Raw genomic sequence first — 20939 nt, forward strand, 5'->3', positions numbered from 1 at the left:
AAAAATTCCCTGTCTTAGGTCAGTTAGGATCACCACTTTATTTTAAGAATGTGAAATGTCAGAATAATAGTAGAGAGAATGATTTATTTCAGCTTTTATTTCTTTCATCACATTCCCGGTAGGTCAGAAGTTTACATTCACTCAATTAGTAGTTGGTAGCATTGCCTTTAAATTGTTTAACTTGGGTGAAACGTTTCGGGTAGCCTTCCACAAGCTTCCCACAATAAGTTGGGTGAATTTTGGCCCATTTCTCCTGACAGCTGTTGAAAACTGAGTCAGGTTTGTAGGCCTCCTTGCTCTCACATGCTTTTTCAGTTCTGCCCACACATTTTCTATAGGATTGAGGTCAGGGCTTTGTGATGGCCACTCCAATTCCTTGACTTTGTTGTCCTTAAGCCATTTTGCCACAACTTTGGAAGTATGATTGGGGTCATTGTCCATTTGGAAGACCCATTTGCGACCAAGCTTTAACTTTCTGACTGATGTCTTGAGATGTTGCTTCAATATATCCACATCATTTTCCTTCCTCATGACGCCATCTATTTTGTGAAGTGCACCAGCCCCTCCTACAACATGATGCTTCCACCCCTGTGCTTCACGATTGGGAGGGTGTTCTTTGGCTTGCAAGCCTCCACCATTTTCCTCCAAACATAATGATGGTCATTATGGCCAAACAGTTCTATTTTTGTTTCATCAGACCAGAGGACATTTCTCCAAAACATACGATCTTTGTTCCCATGTGCAGTTGCAAACCGTAGTCTGGCTTTTTTATGGCGGTTTTGGAAAGTGGCTTCTTCCTTGCTGAGCAGCCTTTCAGGCTATGTCGATATAGGACTCGTTTTACTGTGGATATAGATACTTTTGTACCTGTTTCCTCCAGCATCTTCACAAGGTCCTTTGTTGTTGTTCTGGGATTGATTTGCACTTTCCGCACCAAAGTATGTTCATCTCTAGGAGACAGAACGCGTCTCCTTCCTGAGCGGTATGACGGCTGCGTGGTCCCATGTTGTTTATACTTGCGTGCTATTGTTTGTACAGATGAACGTGGTACCTTCAGGCGTTTTGAAATTGCTCCCAATGATGAATCAGACTTGTGGGAGTCTACAATGTTTTTTCTGAGGTCATGGCTGATTTCTTTTGATTTTCCCATGATGTCAAGCAAAGGGGCACTGAGTTTGAAGGTAGGCCTTGAAATAGATCCACAGGTACACCTCCAATTGACTCAAATGATGTCAATTAGCCTATCAGAAGCTTCTAAAGTCATGACATAATTTTCTGGAATTTTCCAAGCTGTTTAAAGGCACAGTCAACTTAGTGTATGTAAACTTCTGACCCACTGGAATTGTGACACAGTGAATTATAAGCGAAATAATCTGTCTGTAAACAATTGTTGGAAAAATTACTTGTGTCATGCACAAAGTAGATGTTCTAACCGACTTGCCAACACTTTAGTTTGTTAACAAGAAATGTGTGGAGTGGTTGAAAAACGAGTTTTAATTACTCCAACCTAAGTGTATGTAAACTTCCGACTTCAACTGTAGCTCAATATTTATATTATTTATTTCATACAGTCTTTTTGCTCATCTTTATCAAGGGTGCCAATTATTTTGGGCCTGACTATACATTAGTTAAATCTATAGGTGTTTGGTTACTATAGCCTACCTCCAGCTCCTCCTAACCCTGCACCTGCTCCTCCTGGAACTCCTGTGTTGAAGGTTGACATGAAAACAAGGCTTAGTTAAAAGTGGACAGACACTTCAGCATGAGTTACAACCAATGTTGCAACTCTGATGTTGCTGTTACGAGTGACGTTTCTTACCATATTTAGCGGCTTTGGCTGCCGCAGGATTATATCCTGAAATGCAAAACATTAATCACTTGTGATTTTTATAGTCGAAAAATTATTATAGATTTGCTAAATATAACCATCTAGTTCACAATATCATATCTGAATAACGTCCTTAATATATACACACAGTAAAGAGCAACACTACTGAGATGAGAGTAGTGTTCACTGTGTAGTATACTTTTAGGCTCACCTCCTGCCCCAGGTACACCCCCTCCTCCTCCTCCTCCTCCTGGTACTCCACCAAATCCTCCAGCTCCTAGGCCTGCTCCTGCACCCCCTGGAACTCCTGTGTGGCAAGACAAGATAAGAACAGTTAGTTAAAGGGATGATCTGCAGTTCAAACAATAACAAAGCACCAACCCTAACACTTTTTTGGTAAAAAGCTGAGGGATGGGGTTGGAGAACTGTAAGCACTCTCAAATTTATAGACAGCGCTAGACTGACCATCCATGATATCAACATAATAGTTTTAACTCTGTTCTGAGGCTATGCAGTATTTTTTTTGCAGTTACAAGGTTTACAAACAAAAGAGTTAAACAAGTTTATATTTGGGATTCTGATGGTATGACAGTTCAACTAAGCTAAGCAGTTCAACTAAGCTAAGTTCTATTCTTCAAGAATCAATGGGTATATATAATTAATTTAAAAGTCTAAAAATGGATGTAGCAACTGCTGTTTGCCCCTTTAAAGGATAACAGAAATAAAAAATCTCCAGTTGAAGTCGGAAGTTTACATACACCCTAGCTAAATAAATTTAAACTCAGTTTTTCACAATTCCTGACATTTAATCCTTGTAAAAATTCCCTGTCTTTGGTCAGTTAGGATCACCACTTTATTTTAAGAATGTGAAAGGTCAGAATAATAGTAGAGAGAATGATTTATTTCAGCTTTTATTTCTTTCATCACATTCCCAGTGGGTCAGAAGTTTACATACACTCAATTAGTATTTGGTAGCATTGCCTTTAAATTGTTTAACTTTGGTCTAACGTTTCGGGTAGCCTTCCACAACCTCCCACAATAAGTTGGGTGAATTTTTGGCCATTCCTCCTGATAGAGCTGGTGTAACTGAATCAGGCTTTGTAGGCCTCCTTGCTGATTTATTTTGATTTTCCCATGATGTCAAGCAAAGAGGCACTGAGTTTGAAGGTAAACCTTGAAATACATCCACAGATACACCTCCAATTGACTCAAATTATGTCAATTAGCCAATCAGAAGCTTCTAAAGCCATGACATAATTTTCTGGAATTTTCCAAGCTATTTAAAGGCACAGTCAACTTAGTGTATGTAAACTTCTGACCCACTGGAATTGTGATACAGTGAATTATAAGTGAAATAATTGTTGGAAAAATGACTTGTGTCATGCACAAAGCAGATGTCCTAACCGACTTGCCAAAACGATAGTTTGTTAACAAGAAATTTGTGGAGTGGTTGAAAAATTAGTTTTAATTACTTTAAACTAAGTGTATGTATACTTCCGACTTCAACTGTATGTACCACCTCTGATATTGCTGTTTTGAGAGATCTTTCATACCATATTTAGCAGCTTTGGCCGCAGCAGGGTTATACCCTGAAATGCAAAAGTTTATAGATTAGAAAACCAGATTTTTATAGTCAAACTACAATCACAAAAAAACAGAATTCTGACGTAACTAAACTCACTGTAAGAGGCCTATCAGATTTTGATGTTGTACAGTTACTTTCATATGTACCTCCAGCTCCTCCGGATAACCCTCCAGGTACTCCTCCTGCTCCTCCTGCTACTGATCCAAGACCTGGGACGCCACCTGCACCTCCTGGGACTCCTACGGTGGAGAGTCACAAGAAAACGACTCAAATTAGTCTTATTAGCTAAAACTCTGATATTGCTGTTCTGAGTGATATTTCTTACCATATTTAGCAGCTTTGGCTGCAGCAGGATTATATCCTGAAATGTAAAAAATTTAAAATGTAAGAAAAATCTGCCTGACCCTTGGCCTTACTCTGAAAATCTTTAGATATACTCTCACTGTCAGTATAGATAACAAAAAGCTAAATGTTTCACTTGTATTCTCATATTCTCTTGTATTCTCTTTCACTTGTATTCTCTGAATAGTATTAATGTCAACTGTGGCTGTCCTGTCTAGTAGTTTTGTTTGGTGGTACTGTAAACTGTCAGGTACTGTCCAGTAGAAGGTCAGAGGTGTCTTTATCACACACTCTCTTTCTCCCCTCACCTCTAGGGTAAGCTCCTCCCACTCCAGGGTAAGCTCCTCCCTCTCCAGGGTAAGCTCCACCTGCACCGGGCACACCACCCAAACCAGTACCAGCACCTGAGGGTAAACATTTCAAGAGTTAGTAGTTGAAGTTAACACTGTGTCAAAAAGCCCAGTTTCAGTAGCCCTGTGATAGCGATCACTACCATATTTAGCAGCTTTAGCCTGAGCCTGGGCCGGGTTAAGACCTCCTGTCCCAACACCTGCAGAGAGTGGGGGAACACAAACATTAGAGTTACAGTTCTCAATTCAAATTAATTTATGTAATAGAGTGCTCTTAAACATATTGTCCCATATATTTGTGTAAGTGTTCTCCAATTCCCTACCAGTTCCAATGGGGTATCCAGGCTTGGATCCAGGACCACCTTTTCCACCAGGAAGGCCTGCTCCACCACCACCACCAAAGCCCCCATATCCTGAAACAAGTGGAGAGAACCATCTACTGTACCGTACTGCTTGTACTACACACACATGTACAATTACACATACATGCAGAACACTACTTAAAACATTTACATATTAAAAACTTTCTGTACCAAATGGAAGTTTGCCTCCAGCTCCTCCAACTTTCGCTCCATAGCCACCTGTAGAAACCATTGCGACAAACAAACAGTATCAGTCTTGTATAGAGTAAAGGGTTTGAACTTCCATTAGCACACAGTCAGAAAATCCATTACTACTTCATTGTTTGTGAACGGACCTTTGTTTTAAATTATTGACTTATTACTGATTTATTCAATTTCATTCCAGATCCACCCAAGACATAAAACCACACAGTTGTAATCTATTCTGTTCAGCAGTAAACATTAATACATCTACTGTAGATGGGTTAGTAGTTCTACATCATTAAGGTTTGAGCCCAGCAGGTCATAGCTGAAGCAGTTTGGGTTTTTATCATGTGTAAACACAGCTACATTTGTTTCTCATCAAACAGGTGTTGATTTTATTCAGCAGTATGACCTAGCCTACTACAAACATCGAGGCACATTCTGAAAACTAACCTACGGAACAGACAAGGATGATTTGTCAGTCCACTCAGATCTTACTATTGCCCCTGAGTGACTACAGATCTGAGAGGAGGCCAAAGGAAAGCTCTAACTTACTGTATGCTTTTGGCTGCATGACACTCTTTCCTGTGAGGGACCACATTCGGTAAATAGCTAACTAAGACCATGTTGTCTTAACACATATAACATTAACTGACATTGATTGAAGTGGTGGTCCCTTACAGGGAATGGGTGTGAACAGCTAACTTACATACAATACATGAAAGAAGCAGTCACAGTTTTAGTGGGTTAAGGTTCAGAGCTATTGCACTTTTTAGATTTTCGAAGTGTCTTAGAGGGGAAGGTGGTAGAAGCATCGTTCTGATTTTGAGGTCTTCCTAGAACGTGATGATGTGACTGCAACAACACATGGTGAAAAGGGCAACAACTCAGTTTTGAAGAGGAAAGAAAACACCCTTGTTCCAAAGTCAGGACCTGGGCCTCAGAAAGAGAACAAATCGATTCTCAGCAGCCAATTCACAATGATAAAGCCACCATACATAACCTGAGGCCTAGGAGGGGGGTAGACATAGAACCGCTCGTGACCATGGCTGCTCATGTGACCGTAACCGTATATGGGGCTGTGCATGTGGCCATAATGGGGGTAATGGGGATAAGACACTGTGCATGTGGCCATAATGGGGGTAATGGGGATAAGACACTGTGCATGTGGCCATAATGGGGGTAATGGGGATAAGACACTGTGCATGTGGCCATAATGGGGGTAATGGGGATAAGACACTGTGCATGTGGCCATAATGGGGGTAATGGGGATAAGACACTGTGCACTGGAGAGAAAGGAACTGTAACGAACGGTCAACATTGTGTCAACTTACAGACCGCAAACATCTGACGTTTAACATCCATTAAACACTGGGATGAATGACGTTTAGGGACAGTAAGATAGTGAAGTTGTTGTTTTTTTGTGATCCATATTTAATTTTTATTTCACAATATACAACACATAAGGTCGGATCACTTTACAAATACTAGCCAACATGACAACATTAACATACAATACAACTATTTACATACTCGCAGGAGTCAATTATTTGAGTGCACAATATGACATCTACAGAAAGGAAGTAGAGTTTACAATAAAACATATTCTATATTATTCTCAGAAAATAAAATGTCGTCCCTCCACTCCCCTACCATGTAGGACCATTGCTTGGTCAATAGTTGTTAATATCTGATCTAATTTTTGCATAATACATCCCATGCCTCAACTGTATTTGCCAGAGCTTTGTTTATTACAGCCACTGATCACTCTATACGAACAATATCTTGAAAATATGATACCCATGTTTGAGGCGAGAGGATTGTAGCACTAAGGATAACCCTTTTTACTGCTGTTAACCCCGCATATATGATTATTTTCTGAACCAGTTGCAATACAATTGAAGAGTCATCATTCAACAAAAATAAAGGTGGATCTTTGACCACAGGGAAACCCATAATTGTTGTAAGGAAATCTGAAAAGTGACCAGAACTGGGACACCACAGGACATTCCCAAAACATGTGCATTAGTATTCCAACAGTATTCATACGGCATCTATCACATATTGGAGAAGGAATCAGGTCCATCTTAATAACTTCTTGGAACTATAGGGGGTGCTGTTCCGCATTAGCATATTTGGGTCTCCAAATTAAACTGCCTCGTGCTAAATTCTTGATCGTACAATATGCATATTATTGTTATTATTGGATAGAAAACACCTTCTAGTTTCTATAGAAGTTGGAATTTTGTCTCTGAGTGGTACAGAACAATATATACAGCACTTTTCATGACAGGGGTCAGATTCCAGAAATTTTTACCCCTGATCTGGAGTCTGTTTTTAAGGTGACTGTGAATGCTATGAAGAAACCGACACTGCCTACGTCTTCCTCTGGGTGTCTGTACGTCATCACGTTTTGAATGGAGTCGATTGCACAATCACAGCCCATATAAAACCACAAAACGTGGGATGACCCCTCTCTCTCTCCGCGCGCCACAGGCAAGATGGACTTCGGACCTGCTTCATTCCAAATCGTTATGTAACTAGTTCTAGTTCTCCGGTCATGTTTTCAGTCGTTATAGTTGTTAAAAACATCATAATGTAGTTAATTTGAACCGTTTTATAGCAATTTATATCCGTTTAGTGCGATTCTGAGGAATTTATTTGTCGTGCACTTTTTAGCTTTGGAAACGTTTCGGGGTGTCGGTCGTTGGTGGTGGACATTTCGAAGGACAGAGGACATCTATCGACCAAAAGACGTTTATAACATAGAAAGGATACATTGCCCAAGATTCTGATGGAAGATCAGCTCAAAGTAAGCAATATTTAATATGATAAATCGCTGTTCTGTCGAAATATTTTAAACGCATATTTCGCCATTTTGTTTGGTATAGCTTCACTTGGCGAACCCTGTATTGAAAAGTAAGGATAATTTTAAAAATGTAAATCAGCGGTTGCATTAAGAACTAATTTGTCTTTCGATTCCTGTCAACCCTGTATTTTTTAGTCAAGTATATGATTAGCTTTCGATTAAACTAGATCACTCTGAAAGCTGACGTTCCTCAGTTTGAGGCTTGAGTTGTGACTATTTCCATTGTATAACCACGGTTTTGTATGGCTAAATATGCACCTTTTCGAACAAACTGTATATGTATGTTGTAAAATGATGTTACAGGAGTGTCATCGGAAGAATTCTGAGAAGGTTAGTGAAAAAATTAATATATTTTGGCGGTGATTACGTTATAGCGCTCTTTGGCTGGAATCGATGCTCTGGTAACGTTTGCACATGTGGTATGCTAACTTATCGATTTATTGTGTTTTCGCTGAAAAACGCTTAGAAAATCTGAAATATGGTCTGAAATCACAAGAACTGGGTCTTTCCATTGCTATGCTTTGTCTATTTTTATGAAATGTTTTATGATGAGTAAATTGGTCATACACGTTGCTCTATCTAGTAATTCTAGTCGATTTGTGATGGTCGGTGCAATTGTAAACTGTGATTTCTACCTGAAATATGCACTTTTTTCTAACAAAAACTATCCTATACCATGAATATGTTATCAGACTGTCATCTGATGGTTTTTTTTATAGGTTATTGGCTATCAATATCTTAGTTGAGCCGAATTGGTGATAGCACCTGAAGGAGTAAGAAACTGATGGAGTTAGAATAGTGGTGTATTTTGCTAACGTGTTTAGCTAATAGATTTACATATTTTGTCTTCCCTGTAAAACATTTTAAAAATCTGAAATGGTGGCTTTATTCACAAGATCTGTATCTTTCATCTGGTGTCTTGGACTTGTGATTTAATGATATTTAGATGCTACTATCTACTTGTGAAGCTATGCTAGCTATGCTAATCAGTGTGTGGGGGGGGTGGGGGGTGATCCCGGACCCGGGGTAGAGGCTCGTGAAAGGTTAAAACATCTAAATGGTGTTGCATAACTTCTATGTATAATCTTATAATGTATAAGCTGGTGTGCTGGGTTTTTAGAGGTAACAAATACATTTTCCCAAATGGCATCCCAGTTCAGGTCGTGCCCCAATCCCTGCATTTCGCGGTTCTATACTAGAGTGACACCCAATGTAGCGCATTTAACAGACAGCAGGCAATCATAAGTGGCAGAGACTATTTTAGAAGTTAATGAAGGGTCTATCCATGTAAGCATTATGTGGGATGTTAACGGGGCATCCCATGCTACACCATACGTTTTTAACGAAAATCTTAACTGTAGGTAAAGGAACCATGAAAGCCTGGAAGTGAATACATTTGTTTGATGTCCTGGAAAGGTATTAGCCCCTTATCATTATACATGTCTCGCAAGGTATGCACACCCTTATCCGCCCACAATGGGTACACAAAAGGCTTATTGTTTGTCATCAGCTTATAGTTATGCCATATAGGAGAAGAATCACAGAACTTCTTAGTGTTGCCTATGTGTTTCTCAGCATAGTACCATACTTGTAGTGAGTTGGAAATAATTGAACCAAATTTTTTGTATGCCGTTTTTATCTTGATGCCCTGAAAAAACTAGATCTGTAAGTCTATGCCAACAAGTGCTTCCTCTATGCCTCTCCAAGATGCTGCAATAGAATCATCAGACCATACTCTCAAGGATTTTATCTGGAAAGATGAGTAATATCATTTGTAAATCTGGAAAAGACAAACCTCCTGTTCCCATTAACCGTGTAGGAGTATCATATCTAATGCGTGGCTTTTTATCATTCCAAATAAACTTTGAGGTCATTGACTTTAATTCCTCAAAGTATTTTGGTGGAGGTGGTATAGGCACCTAACATTTAGTCGACCGAGTACGTTCATTTTTACTATTGAAATCCTACCTTGTAATGAGATTTTAAGGGAGGACCATCTCTGCAAATCAGAGGTGATCTCCTATTTTATTTTGACATAGTTCCTTCTGCAAACTTGGGAAAATTTGGTGGGTATGCATATGCCCAAATAACTCAAGTCTGCCTCGTGCCACTGCACTGGAGATGCAGCAGGCAAAGTAAGCCATTTCGCAGGGTTGTTAAGGGGAACCAGTATAGATTTCCAGTTTATTTTATATTCAGAGAATGAACCAAAAATAGTAAATAATGTCAGAATCTGTGGAAGGGAAATTGAAATGTCTGAGAAATACAATAAGATGTCATCGGCATAGAGTGACACTTTATTCTGGGTACCTTTAATATTGATGGGTGAATATGTGGGTCCAATCTAATCGCTGGAGCAAGGGGCTCCAAAGACAGTGCAAAGAGTGTAGGTGATAATGGACATCCTTGTTTTGTGGTACGTTGTATACAGAAAGTCTTGGATAGAATGTTTCCCGTCTGCACAACTGCTTGGGATGCAGAATACAACGTTTTTAACATGGAGATAAATCCTTTACCAAAGCCAAAGGCCTCCAAAACACACCATAAATAGTTCCATTCTAGCCTAACAAAGGCTTTTTCTGCATCCAAACTAAAAAGTGCAGCAGGGACTGGATTGTTTTCGGACTCATTTATGATATGGAATACACGTCTAATATTGTCTGAGGCTAAACGACCCTTTATAAACCCAGTTTGATCATTGCTAATGATATGTCCTACAAGCAGTTCTAATCTGATGGCAAGTAACTTTGCAAACAGCTTGAGCTGTGTTGTAATAAGGCTTAAGGGCCTATAACTTTTACAGTCTAGGAGATTTGCCCTGATTGATAGAACCAAGAATTAGTGGCCCAACAATATCTCATACTTCAAGAAACAGCTCAGGAGGGAAACCATCAAGTCCTGGTGATTTGCCTTTTTTCATAGATGTCAATGCATTCCTGAGTTCTTCAAGATTAAGTGGGGAGTCAAGGAATCCAGATTGCTCTCTGTCAAGTTTGGGAAGGTCCAATGATGATAAGAAGTGTGTCATCTTACTATGATCAGGGTCCGCCTTTGATGTGTATAATTGGGAATAAAACTGCCTAAATGTATCATAAATTTCTGCCTGGTCATGTGATATCTTACCAGATGGTGTTTGAATTGTATTGATACAAGAAAAGGCCTCATTTTGCTTAAGCCTTGCAGCCAAAAGTCTACTAGCTTTCTCCCCTTCAGAATATAGTATGTTACTCTTGTGCGATGCATTATAAATTCTGCTTTAGACTGTAGTAAAGTGTTATACTCGTGTTTTAATGTTGTTCAAATCTTCCCCTTTTGCTCTGTAAATTTTTGTTTCTGCTCCTTTTCAACCAGAGCAATCTGTTTTTCCAGATCTACTAATCTTTTACTGCGAGTTGAGTTAAGATGTGAAGCAAACGAGGTAGTTTCCCCTCAAAAAACATTTTGCCACCTCTCAAAGTGACCGAGGGGATGTGGCTGTATCTGTATTAAACAATAAAAATTCTTTCAACTTTGCTGAAAGCTGTGTCAAAAATGCCATATTCTGCAGCAATGTTGCTTTGAAGCGCCATCTTCTGGCACCTTTCTGTTTGTAGCTGTCAAGTAAGATACTATACAGGACAGCTCCATGAAAAGAAATGACTATGCGGAGCACCTTGGTTGTCTGAATACACCTGTTTATATAGGGAGATACAAATATGTAGTCTATCTGTGAAAATGTATTATGTATTGAAGAAAAGAAAGTATAATCTTTGACAATCAAATTCAAGCTCTGCAGCAAATGAGATGAGATCACCAGAAGCCTGATCAGTTGAGCGTGCAATGAAACATGAGACCTATCTAACTGAGAAATACATACCTGATTAAAATCTCCTCCCACAAGTTGGTATTCTGAAAGATCTAATATTCTTTTCGAGATAGAACTAAGGCAATATGGAATCAGGGGCAATATATTGAGGCAAAACACATCTACGTGTGATTTATAACTGTAGATACAAATACGAAATGTCCTTTATCGTCATTATCAGAACCATCAACCTGAACGCGTAGTTTTCTATCAAATAATATTAAAACACCTTTCGTTTTGTGAGTGAGCAACACATTTGTAGTTTTTGTAGTATCTGTTTTGGAATCTATTGACATCAGAATGTTTGAGGTGGGTTTCTTGTATTAGGGCGATATCAACCTTTTTGCGACTGATGTATTCTAAGCATTTGGTACGCTTGATAGCGGAATTCAAACCACGGGAATTTAACGACATCACGATGAGCTCACGGTTCATTAAAAACATTCGTCATATAAAATGTATGGATAAGTGTAGGACAAAATAAACAAGAAATTTAATGAACTCCTACTTCAATATAAACAGGGGGAAAAAATTACACCCCATTATACATATTTGTGAACTAACTTTGACAGCTGGGTTTGAACAATAATATAAACAAATACAGTAACCACCCACAAGAGCGGAAGTCTATAGCTTCAACCGCTCTCTTTGGCTGGTAGGAACTCAAATTCGCTAACATCAGGAGGCTCCCAAACAGCGGCGCACGTCCCAAATCCAGTCCCTGGTTGCGGTCCAAACACCCTCGTCCAACTACCCTCGCCTTATACCCTTGGGGGAATACCCGTCGCCATCTTGGAGGATGGTCCAAATGATTAGCCAAGCAAAGGAAGTTTGCAACGCCCCTCAGCCCTTGTTTTTAGTCTGCTTTCCAATTGTACAAATATGTTGACTCCGGGCCTGAAAATCCCCATAATTCAATTCGCGACAATTGTACATCCGCTAAGAAAAGTCTGCCAAAACTTAAAAACAACATCAATGGAGAAGTCAACATACAGGTCGAAGTAAAAAGGAATGGAAATAAGTTGTAATTTTGCTACTATGTAAAAAGTAAATATGTTTTTGTTTGGTTATCTTTTGGAAATTGTAGAAATAAAACATTTCCCTTCTACAGAAGTTCCAGCTAGGCAGCTAATGAATTTGCTAGCTATCATACAGTAGGCATATATTAATAATTATATATTTAATATAAGTATACATGCACTCAATTGAATGTACGGCATATAAAGCACCCACAAGCCACCAGTGGCTGAAAACACAATCATCGCTGCATGAACGAGTGACGAATTTCCAGCCAAGGATGTCCATGTAAAAATCATTCCTTCCACCCTCGCCCCTTGCCCTGAAAGTGTATACTCGTCAGACGTCATGATACGTCATCAGAAGTGTCCACTTAATTTGAGGGATGAGGGGATAGGGTGTGCTTATAAGTGTTTGGACTGTAGCCCCGTTATGATTCACTATATTGGATCACTCCAATATTTTGGTATCAGTCCGCGGCGGAGGGATACATCCGAGGTGAGTATTTACAGATTCACTCCCGTGTATAGACAACATGGCCGCAACACACGCCATAAGGCGCTGTTTTACTGCTTGGATATTAAACCGGCTAGGTAATATTGCAGTTGGCGTAAAACAAAAACATGTAAATCAAATCCATTACCTGGTTGCTGTGTTGCAGAGGTACTGGGTTATTTATCCATTACCCGGTTTAATTCATCCAAGCGGGTCAAAACATAGCTCCCCCAGGGCGTCGGACCACTGCTCCTTGGCCTTGTTGGCTTGGCTGAGCTTATGGCTTCCCTTTGTGACAGGTGTGATGCTGGCATCTCCCTGGGGATCCACATACCTTGTGTATGCACGACCTGGGTTTGAGCCACGCGGAGAGGGTGGTGGAGAGCTCTACTGGATGCCTGTTTTGTTTGGTGTTCTCAGAACGCCTGCACCTGTTGCAATTGGAGGCCATGCGCGAGTGGGTCGGCCAGGCTCGGGCTCAGGCTGGGGTCGAGCTTACTCCTTCAGGAGAGGTACGGCAGCAAGCTGTTAGTCCCTCTACTGGGCCCAGTACCCCTCCCAGGAAGAGTGGCCGGAGCCATCACAGGCATAGCCCATCTGCTGCCAGTCCTGGATGGGGGCATGAATCGTACCGCTGGGACCACCTTGAATGGAGGGTGCATGCCCTGCTTCAGGAGGTTGATAGCTTCGACGGCGACGACAGCTGTTCCCTGTTGGCCAGTGATAGGCTGTTCCTGGGGGACAATGCTGGCACTGTTCACCACCGTGAGCGGGGCTACCAGGCTGACAGGCCATCAGAAGCCGCCAGGAGGGCTTCATCGCCCCCAGCGGCTCGAGAGGCTATGAGGAGCCTACTCACTTGGGTAGCCACTGCACTGGACATCAACTGGTGGAGAGTGATGACTCACCATCTGTCACCCTTTCTGCTGAGTTCCGCGAGGCCTTGCAGGAGGGCTGGGCCTCTGCCAAGGCGGAACCCGCGACTGAAGGCGGGACCCCCGCAGAGTCTTTGATGCGGACTTGAAAGCTACATAGGGGTCCCTCTGCTCTCTTGGCCACCAGCAGCCACCATGCTGCTGCAGGCCTACCTACAGACTCTGTTTTCCCGGCTGCAAGAGGGCACATAGGAGCTCCTCCGGGAAGTGATGGAGGTCTCTTGCCTGCTCCTCTCTCTGTCTTCAAGCAACGTAATTTTACCGCACAGTTGCTTCACTGCATCTCGGCAGGTGGCTATGTCGTCTGTAGCAGCCCTGGTGCTAACCTGCATCTCATCACAGCACCGCTCCAGAGACTTGCATGTGACAGATTGGCTGGCAATGTCGTTTGAGAGTTTTAAGATAGATGTGTTGGAGGCTTCCACCATATCCTTGAGTGATATAATTTCTCCTGAAAGCAGTTCCTCCAGGTATTCCTTAACTGCTTGTTTGACCAGTGTCTGCATCAAAGTTTGTTGTTGATTCAGAACATTCAATATGGCGGAGTTGGATGTATCCTCACTGGTATTTTTATTTTCTATGTATTTTTCTCTGTGGAGAGGTTAAAATAATGATATTTTGGAGATTATTTTGTTTTCAAATAACCGAAAGTGAGCAGTTGTAATCTGAATAAAGGGAAAAAGGCCATTCTTGAACATGGGGTGAGACATTCTTACTAATTTACTAGAGAACCATTTCGGATTTAAGTATACTTTTTGTATGATTGATGCCTTTAGTGAGAGGTCTAATGCTTTAATATTTAATAATTTATTCCCTCCGAATTCATATTTGTTGCATAAGTAGGCCCTTTTAATTTTGTCTGGCTTGCCATTCCAAATAAAATGTAATTTTTTTGTTCATATAATTTAAAAAGCAGGTGTTGGCAAAACCATAAGCAAATAGGTAAACTGTGATATGACTAAATAGTTAATCAGGGTGATTTTTCCACAAATAGACAGGTATTTTCCTTTCCATGGTAGCAAGATCTTATCTATTTTTGCTAAATTTCAAAAAAATGTATTGGATTGAGAATTTCTTTCTTTCTATCCTCACTGGTATTAGTTGCCTCGGTGTCTTCCTTTGTTTGGGAGGCTTCCCTATGCCTTAGTTGAGTGTCCTCAGCCGAGTAGGTCCATGTTATTAAGCATTTTGATGGTTCAGAGGCCAGTTGTCAGGACTTTATTATGAATTTCGGACTTTTGAGACAGTACTCAGAACTATACGTGCATCTCTGCCAAAAGGCCACCAGAAGTGTTATAGTTCTTCTTAAGTAACTAATGGAGGATTGCCACCTCCAGTTTACCTGCACACGCCAAATGATAATACACTTGTTTTAACACGAGCTATGTGTCCATTTCTATAGATTCCATGATGGCAATGCAAAGACACAAAAATGTAGCTTCATTATCAACTTTTTAGCTGTGAATTGATAGTAGAAAATAAATCATTAGTAGTCATTAAATTGTCTGATGACAAACCTTGTGTTTTGGGTGTTTTGAGTGGGTATCCATGGAATACTCCTGGCTGCATTGGTCCTCCATAACCAACACGACCCGAGCCTCCTGGTCCCTGCTGTCCTCCACCTGGCACTGTAGAGGACAAATCATATCAGACAGACAGACAGGTGACAGACAGGCAGGCAAACACAGGAAGGAAGAAAGACAGACGGACAGACAAGACATGAAAACAATGTGATCTGTAGATGCATGCATGTTACAGGTATCCCAATCAAATGTCATGTCATCAAATATGTTATTGCATGTCTTATTAAAAGCATGATTGACTTACATGATTTGGGATTGAGTCCGTTCCCAGTGGCCACACCGGGCAACACTCCACGACCACCAAACCCTGCAGACATGAAAAGGGGATCAGAGAATTAGCAAGTGAATTGATATCACAGCATGCAAATCCCTGAGTTACATCAACCTGTATTAAATCCATGAAGGGAGGATATGGTTAAACATTCTTTGATATAATGTGATTTATGTGGGTTTGACTTTCAGAGGAAGAGAATAGGCACACCTTGTCCTGGCACCTGGCCACCTTGGTAAAGTCCAGGCACCCCCACACCTGCAAAGACCAATGCAATCAATGATTTTATACGGCATCCAATGGCATTCAGATTTTGTACACGTGCATAGTTAAATAAACACTCACTCACCTGGTACTCCTCCTTTTGGAGGCTTTCCTTTTCCAGCACCAGGTCCCAGGCCACCTCCAGGTAGGCCAGTCTGAGGAATAACAGGTGCTGAAAGAGACACATAGTAGAGACATTACATACTGTAGTAACAACTACTCATATACTAGTGAGTCCCGCGTCAATATTGTGAATCAGCGTAGCTAGTGTACATTACACTTCTAGAGGATAATGATAAAACATTGAACATTGTCAAGAGAAAAGGTAGGACTGGATGGCATGATTTGAGCTTTGTGTGTGTCTTTTATTTCCCATGGGCACTGCAGCTCCTGTTCCTGCGCCTCCAGGTCCCCCTGAGTTTGTCGTCATCATCATCATCATCATCATCATCATCATCATCATCATCATCATCATCATCATCATCATCATCATCACAGTGATCAAAGAATGTGGACAATGCACATTTTTATCCAGAGTTGTTCTGAGAGGCAGAGGCTCTATGGCACTCTATTCCGTATAAAGTGCACTACGTTTGACCAGGGCCCATAGGGCTCTGGTCAAAAGTAGTGCTCTATGTAGGGAATAGGGTGCCATTTGGGACTCAGACCACAATAATGCATGGTATTTGTCTTGCATCATCAAATGCTTCATTTCTTTGGCTCTTTGATTATCCCCTATGCAGGAAATTAGCTGTCAGCTCTGGCTCTTGAGGGCTTGGCAGTCGGGATAAAAGTTTTAATTTATTTGTTTAACCTTCTCTTTCTATATTAAAATCCACCAATCCTTCTCTCCAAGGAACAGACATTACGCAGTGCCTTTTGTATGTGGTGAACGAACAAAGGGATTCAGAGAAACAAGGGAAGACTGGCAACAGAAAGAATGGAGAGGAATGCTGCTGTTTTCACTGAAAGGGGTTTGGATGGAATGGGATTGTTTTGTTGGAATGCCATGAAAAGAGTCAAGATAGGGTTGAGGAGCATTGCACAAGAGCTGTATTGGCCTGTGACTGAGGGCCTTGTCGACTGCCAACCAATAAGGCTCTTTGCCATAATGCTAGGCCATGATACCCTTCATTGGACATACCCTAATAGGCTGACCACACTGCTCGCGTCGCGTGCGCGAGCGTTGCAAAATAAATTTAGAAATCTATGTTATTCAATTATTGCACCCACACTGCTCGCACGTGTCAACGAGCGTCTGCGTTTCCAAGGGCTAAAATAGAACTCCTTTCTATTTCTGACGCAGATCGCGCTGCAAGTCCTGCCTCTCCCATCTCCTCATTGGTTTATAGAAGCAGGTACCCATGTGCCATCTCCTCATTGGTTATACCCACGTGGGTGATTGAAAGACGAACTGTGTTACCAGTCGGTGTAGTAATACTATGAAAGTTTAGATGCCAATCACCATATAAGTTCAAAGATGAAAAAGCCTGGAAGGAGGAGAGATGACTAGAAACGATTTGGTTGACCGTTTTATGTGTGGATTAATTGTCGGAGTAGAGGACCTTGTGCATTTCAGGTTAAGTAACAACTCAATGTTTATATCCCAGGACAAATTAGCTAGCAACAGCAAGCTAGCTAAATAGGACAAATTAGCTAGCAAGTGCAAGCTAACTAGCTAAATTGCCATAAATGTTTAATGCTTTTCGACTTGTCCCCAAATTACTATATTTGGTTCAGAGTTTGTTTTGATATTTTAACCTGCGTGTTGTGATCACGTTTGGTGTGGGGGGACAAAATAAATGAATGCACGATGGCACACGCGTGCAGCCGGTTTGGGTTCTGTGTAAAACAACGTAGTTCAGGCAATATTGTTTAATAATAACAATCTACACCAATCTATAAATCATGTCAAACATTTGGATGCAATTGATGTGACATTTCTTCTCACAGCATGTGAGCACACAAACCTATATAAGTTATTGAAAGCTGTACAGTCGGAGAATGCTTTAAAAAAAAGTAGATCACTAGTTCTACAATGGCTGTTGCGACTGTACGATTTCAATTAGTCATGGGACCCTGGGTGCTAACATGGTGCCCATTCCACTCACCTAGACCTGGCTGTAATCCACCACCGCCATAGCCTGTAGAGAAACACAGAAACAAAATGTAGGTTGGTTTATAGTTTGTTGTGATTTATGTGTGTTTGGTTGTTTTATATCTTTACACAACACAGATAAATCCATAGCAACATTATTGAATGGCAATAAAATGTTTATTTTATACAAAACATCTCACCTAGCTATCTAAAGATGAAAGCACTAATTGTAAGTCGCTCTGGATAAGAGCGTCTGCTAAATGACTAAAACGTAAATTTCAATACTATCACGTAGACCAATGCTGGTCCATCCCTCCCGGAGGACAATGCCTCAGGACTACTTGGCCTTGTTACGATCGTTGAAATAACATTCGGACCAAGGCGCAGCGTGATATGGATTTCACATCTTTTTATTTGTGAAAGGCACAAAACAAAAAACGATACGTGAAGCTCTGGAGTGCTCACAGGCAACAACACAAAAACAAGATCCCACAAAACACAGTGGGGAAATGGCTGCCTAAATATGATCCCCAATCAGAGACAATAATAAACAGCTGCCTCTGATTGGGAACCATACCAGGCCAACATAGAAAAAAACAACCTAGATTACCCACCCTAGTCACACCCCGACCTAACCAACATAGAGAATAAAAAGGCTCTCTATGGTCAGGGCGTGACAGGCCTGATGACTTCTTGCTGTCCCCAGTCCACCTGGTCATGCTGCTGCTCCAGTTTCAACTGTTCTGCCTGTGACTATGGAACGCTGACCTGTTCACCGGACGTGCTACGTAGTCCCGGACCTGCTGTTTTCGATTCTCTCTCTCTACCGCACCTGCTGTCTCTAACTCTGAATGCTCTGCTATGAAATGCCAACTGACATTTACTCCTGAGGTGCTGACCTGTTGCACCCTCTACAACCACTGTGATTATTATTATTTGACCCTGCTGGTCATCTATGAACGTTTGAACAACTTGGCCATGTACTGTTATAATCTCCACCCGGCAGAGCCAGAAGAGGATTGGTCACCCTTCAGAGCCTGGTTCCTCTCCAGATTTCTTCCTAGGTTCCTGCCTTTCTAGGGAATTTTTCCTAGCCACCCGTTCTTCTACATCCTGATTGCTTGGTGTTTGGGGTTTTAGGCTGGGTTGGTGTATACCACTTTGTGACATCGGCTGATGTAAAAAGGGCTTTATAAATACATTTGATTGATTGATTGATTGAGATACATGGCTTTGAAAATGTCTTCTGTCTGTACAGTACCTGGTTGTAGTCCACCTCCTGCCCCATAGCCTCCACCTCCAGTGAAGTAGCCCCCAGCACCACCTCCTCCATACGGCGAGCCTCCTCCATAACCAGCTGAGGAGAGGGGAGAGAAGCCATGTGTGGTTATTAATCCAACCCTTTAACACTCTCAGTGTCTCATTGTGTCATATTGTGAAGCGCTCTAATGTGGCGAGGAATGATCGGTAGCCTAAGTGGTCTTTTAGCATAGTATTAGCTTGAACAGCACTAAGACACAGGGTCAGTACTATTGGTGGTCCAAGAACCTGAACCTGAAGTGACACTGCTACTGTACCTCCAGGCTTAGCATATCCTCCTCCAAGGGCTCCTGCTCCTAGACTGCCTGCTCCAGGACCAGCTCCATATCCTCCACCACCAAGACCACCAACCCCAACACCACCAGCACCAAGGTTTCCATAACCTCAGAGAGGAGAGGGTGAGAGAGTATGAAGCAGTATTAGTGAACAACATCATTTCAGATCCACATGAAGTGCATAGGTTGTGCACAGAAAATAGAGGTTTGACTTGGTTGTATATAGTAGGTCTCAAGGAGTGCTGGTGGTGGTAATGTCAGATTGTGCCTACTAGAGGGAGTCAGAGGCTGAGAGAGGAACAGCTAATCTCTAGTGGCTGCCGCGGCAACAGGTTTTTGGCATGCAGCAACAGTCTCTATGGGGAGAAACATTTATTCTTCCCACATGGTAATCATACATAAATTAAGTCATATTCCAGCTTAGGTTTCTTATTGTTGACAAGAACAGCGGGAGGGGGAGGTGGGAGAGAAGGGGGGAAAAGGAGGGTAGAGAGGAGACAGATGATTCCGGACATGGCCCAGCTGTCCGCAGACAGCGGTGGAGAGAGGGAAGAGAGGCGAGGAGGAATGCAAGGGGTAGCGATAGAACAAGACAGGGTTTCATCCTCTAGTCAAAACAATTGTGGGCAACGTCCTGCCAAGGCCTTGACATCCCCACCACACTAAGCTAGGTCCTCCAGACCTCCTCCTATCCGTGCACCTCCCATTGCTCAACCGACAGCTGACACGTGGAGGTGATGAGGAGAGTAGAGAAAGAGGAGGAGGAGGAAGAGGCGAGACAGACGCTAAGCTAAACAGCCTCGTACTAATCCACCTCCTTTAAACCTTATTTTCATTCCATTGCTCAACCAACGACATTCTTAGAAACAAGGAGGTGATGAGGAGGAGGCAGCACAGGGCTGAGGAAGAGGCAAAACAGGGTCGTTCATTAGTCTAAATGGTACAGTACACTCCCTTGGCCTGGGGTTGGACAGCCAGTCTATCCCAAAGCTATTGGTTTTTCATAGCTCTCAGAGGAGACAAAAGACCAGCACAGAGGGTTGGAATGTCTCACTGGCAGCTCTCTGTTTAGGAGAGGAGCACAGGCCAGTCTGAGGTGTGTGTATGTATGTGTGTGTGGGAGAGAGACACACACACATTCTCTCTCTTTCTCTTTGGCTGTGTGAGACTCGCTTAGCGCTCAGGGTTGACCGCCACCTGCTACGCTGCTCTGAACCCTCTGATCACAGACCAGGAGACGAAAGGCAGACACCACCAACCCTTCCTGAGAAGGAACGTGTGTGTGTGTGTGTGTGTGTGTGTGTGTGTGTGTGTGTGT

The 20939-nt window shown here is 41.8% G+C and overlaps 1 protein-coding gene across 9 annotated transcripts in view; it reads right to left on the reverse strand.

The window, feature by feature from the left end:
• The window catches only part of elna (elastin a), a 111301-nt gene that overhangs the window by 44524 nt on the left and 45838 nt on the right, over window positions 1-20939 (reverse strand). For all 9 annotated transcript variants that reach the window (XM_071357269.1, XM_071357275.1, XM_071357271.1 and 6 more), the window contains exons 6-22: window positions 19604-19729; window positions 19288-19383; window positions 18040-18072; window positions 16014-16100; window positions 15875-15922; window positions 15638-15700; window positions 15328-15438; window positions 4639-4686; window positions 4429-4518; window positions 4249-4305; window positions 4064-4159; window positions 3739-3774; window positions 3560-3652; window positions 3382-3417; window positions 2040-2135; window positions 1820-1855; window positions 1663-1704 (exon numbers count right to left, since the gene is read on the reverse strand). In XM_071357269.1, coding sequence (XP_071213370.1) covers window positions 1663-1704; window positions 1820-1855; window positions 2040-2135; window positions 3382-3417; window positions 3560-3652; window positions 3739-3774; window positions 4064-4159; window positions 4249-4305; window positions 4429-4518; window positions 4639-4686; window positions 15328-15438; window positions 15638-15700; window positions 15875-15922; window positions 16014-16100; window positions 18040-18072; window positions 19288-19383; window positions 19604-19729 — 1194 coding nt within the window. The remainder of the gene's footprint in view (window positions 1-1662; window positions 1705-1819; window positions 1856-2039; window positions 2136-3381; window positions 3418-3559; window positions 3653-3738; window positions 3775-4063; window positions 4160-4248; window positions 4306-4428; window positions 4519-4638; window positions 4687-15327; window positions 15439-15637; window positions 15701-15874; window positions 15923-16013; window positions 16101-18039; window positions 18073-19287; window positions 19384-19603; window positions 19730-20939) is intronic.

The sequence above is a fragment of the Salvelinus alpinus genome, chromosome 21 (genome assembly GCF_045679555.1).
Source record: "Salvelinus alpinus chromosome 21, SLU_Salpinus.1, whole genome shotgun sequence".
NCBI classification, from domain to species: domain Eukaryota; kingdom Metazoa; phylum Chordata; class Actinopteri; order Salmoniformes; family Salmonidae; genus Salvelinus; species Salvelinus alpinus.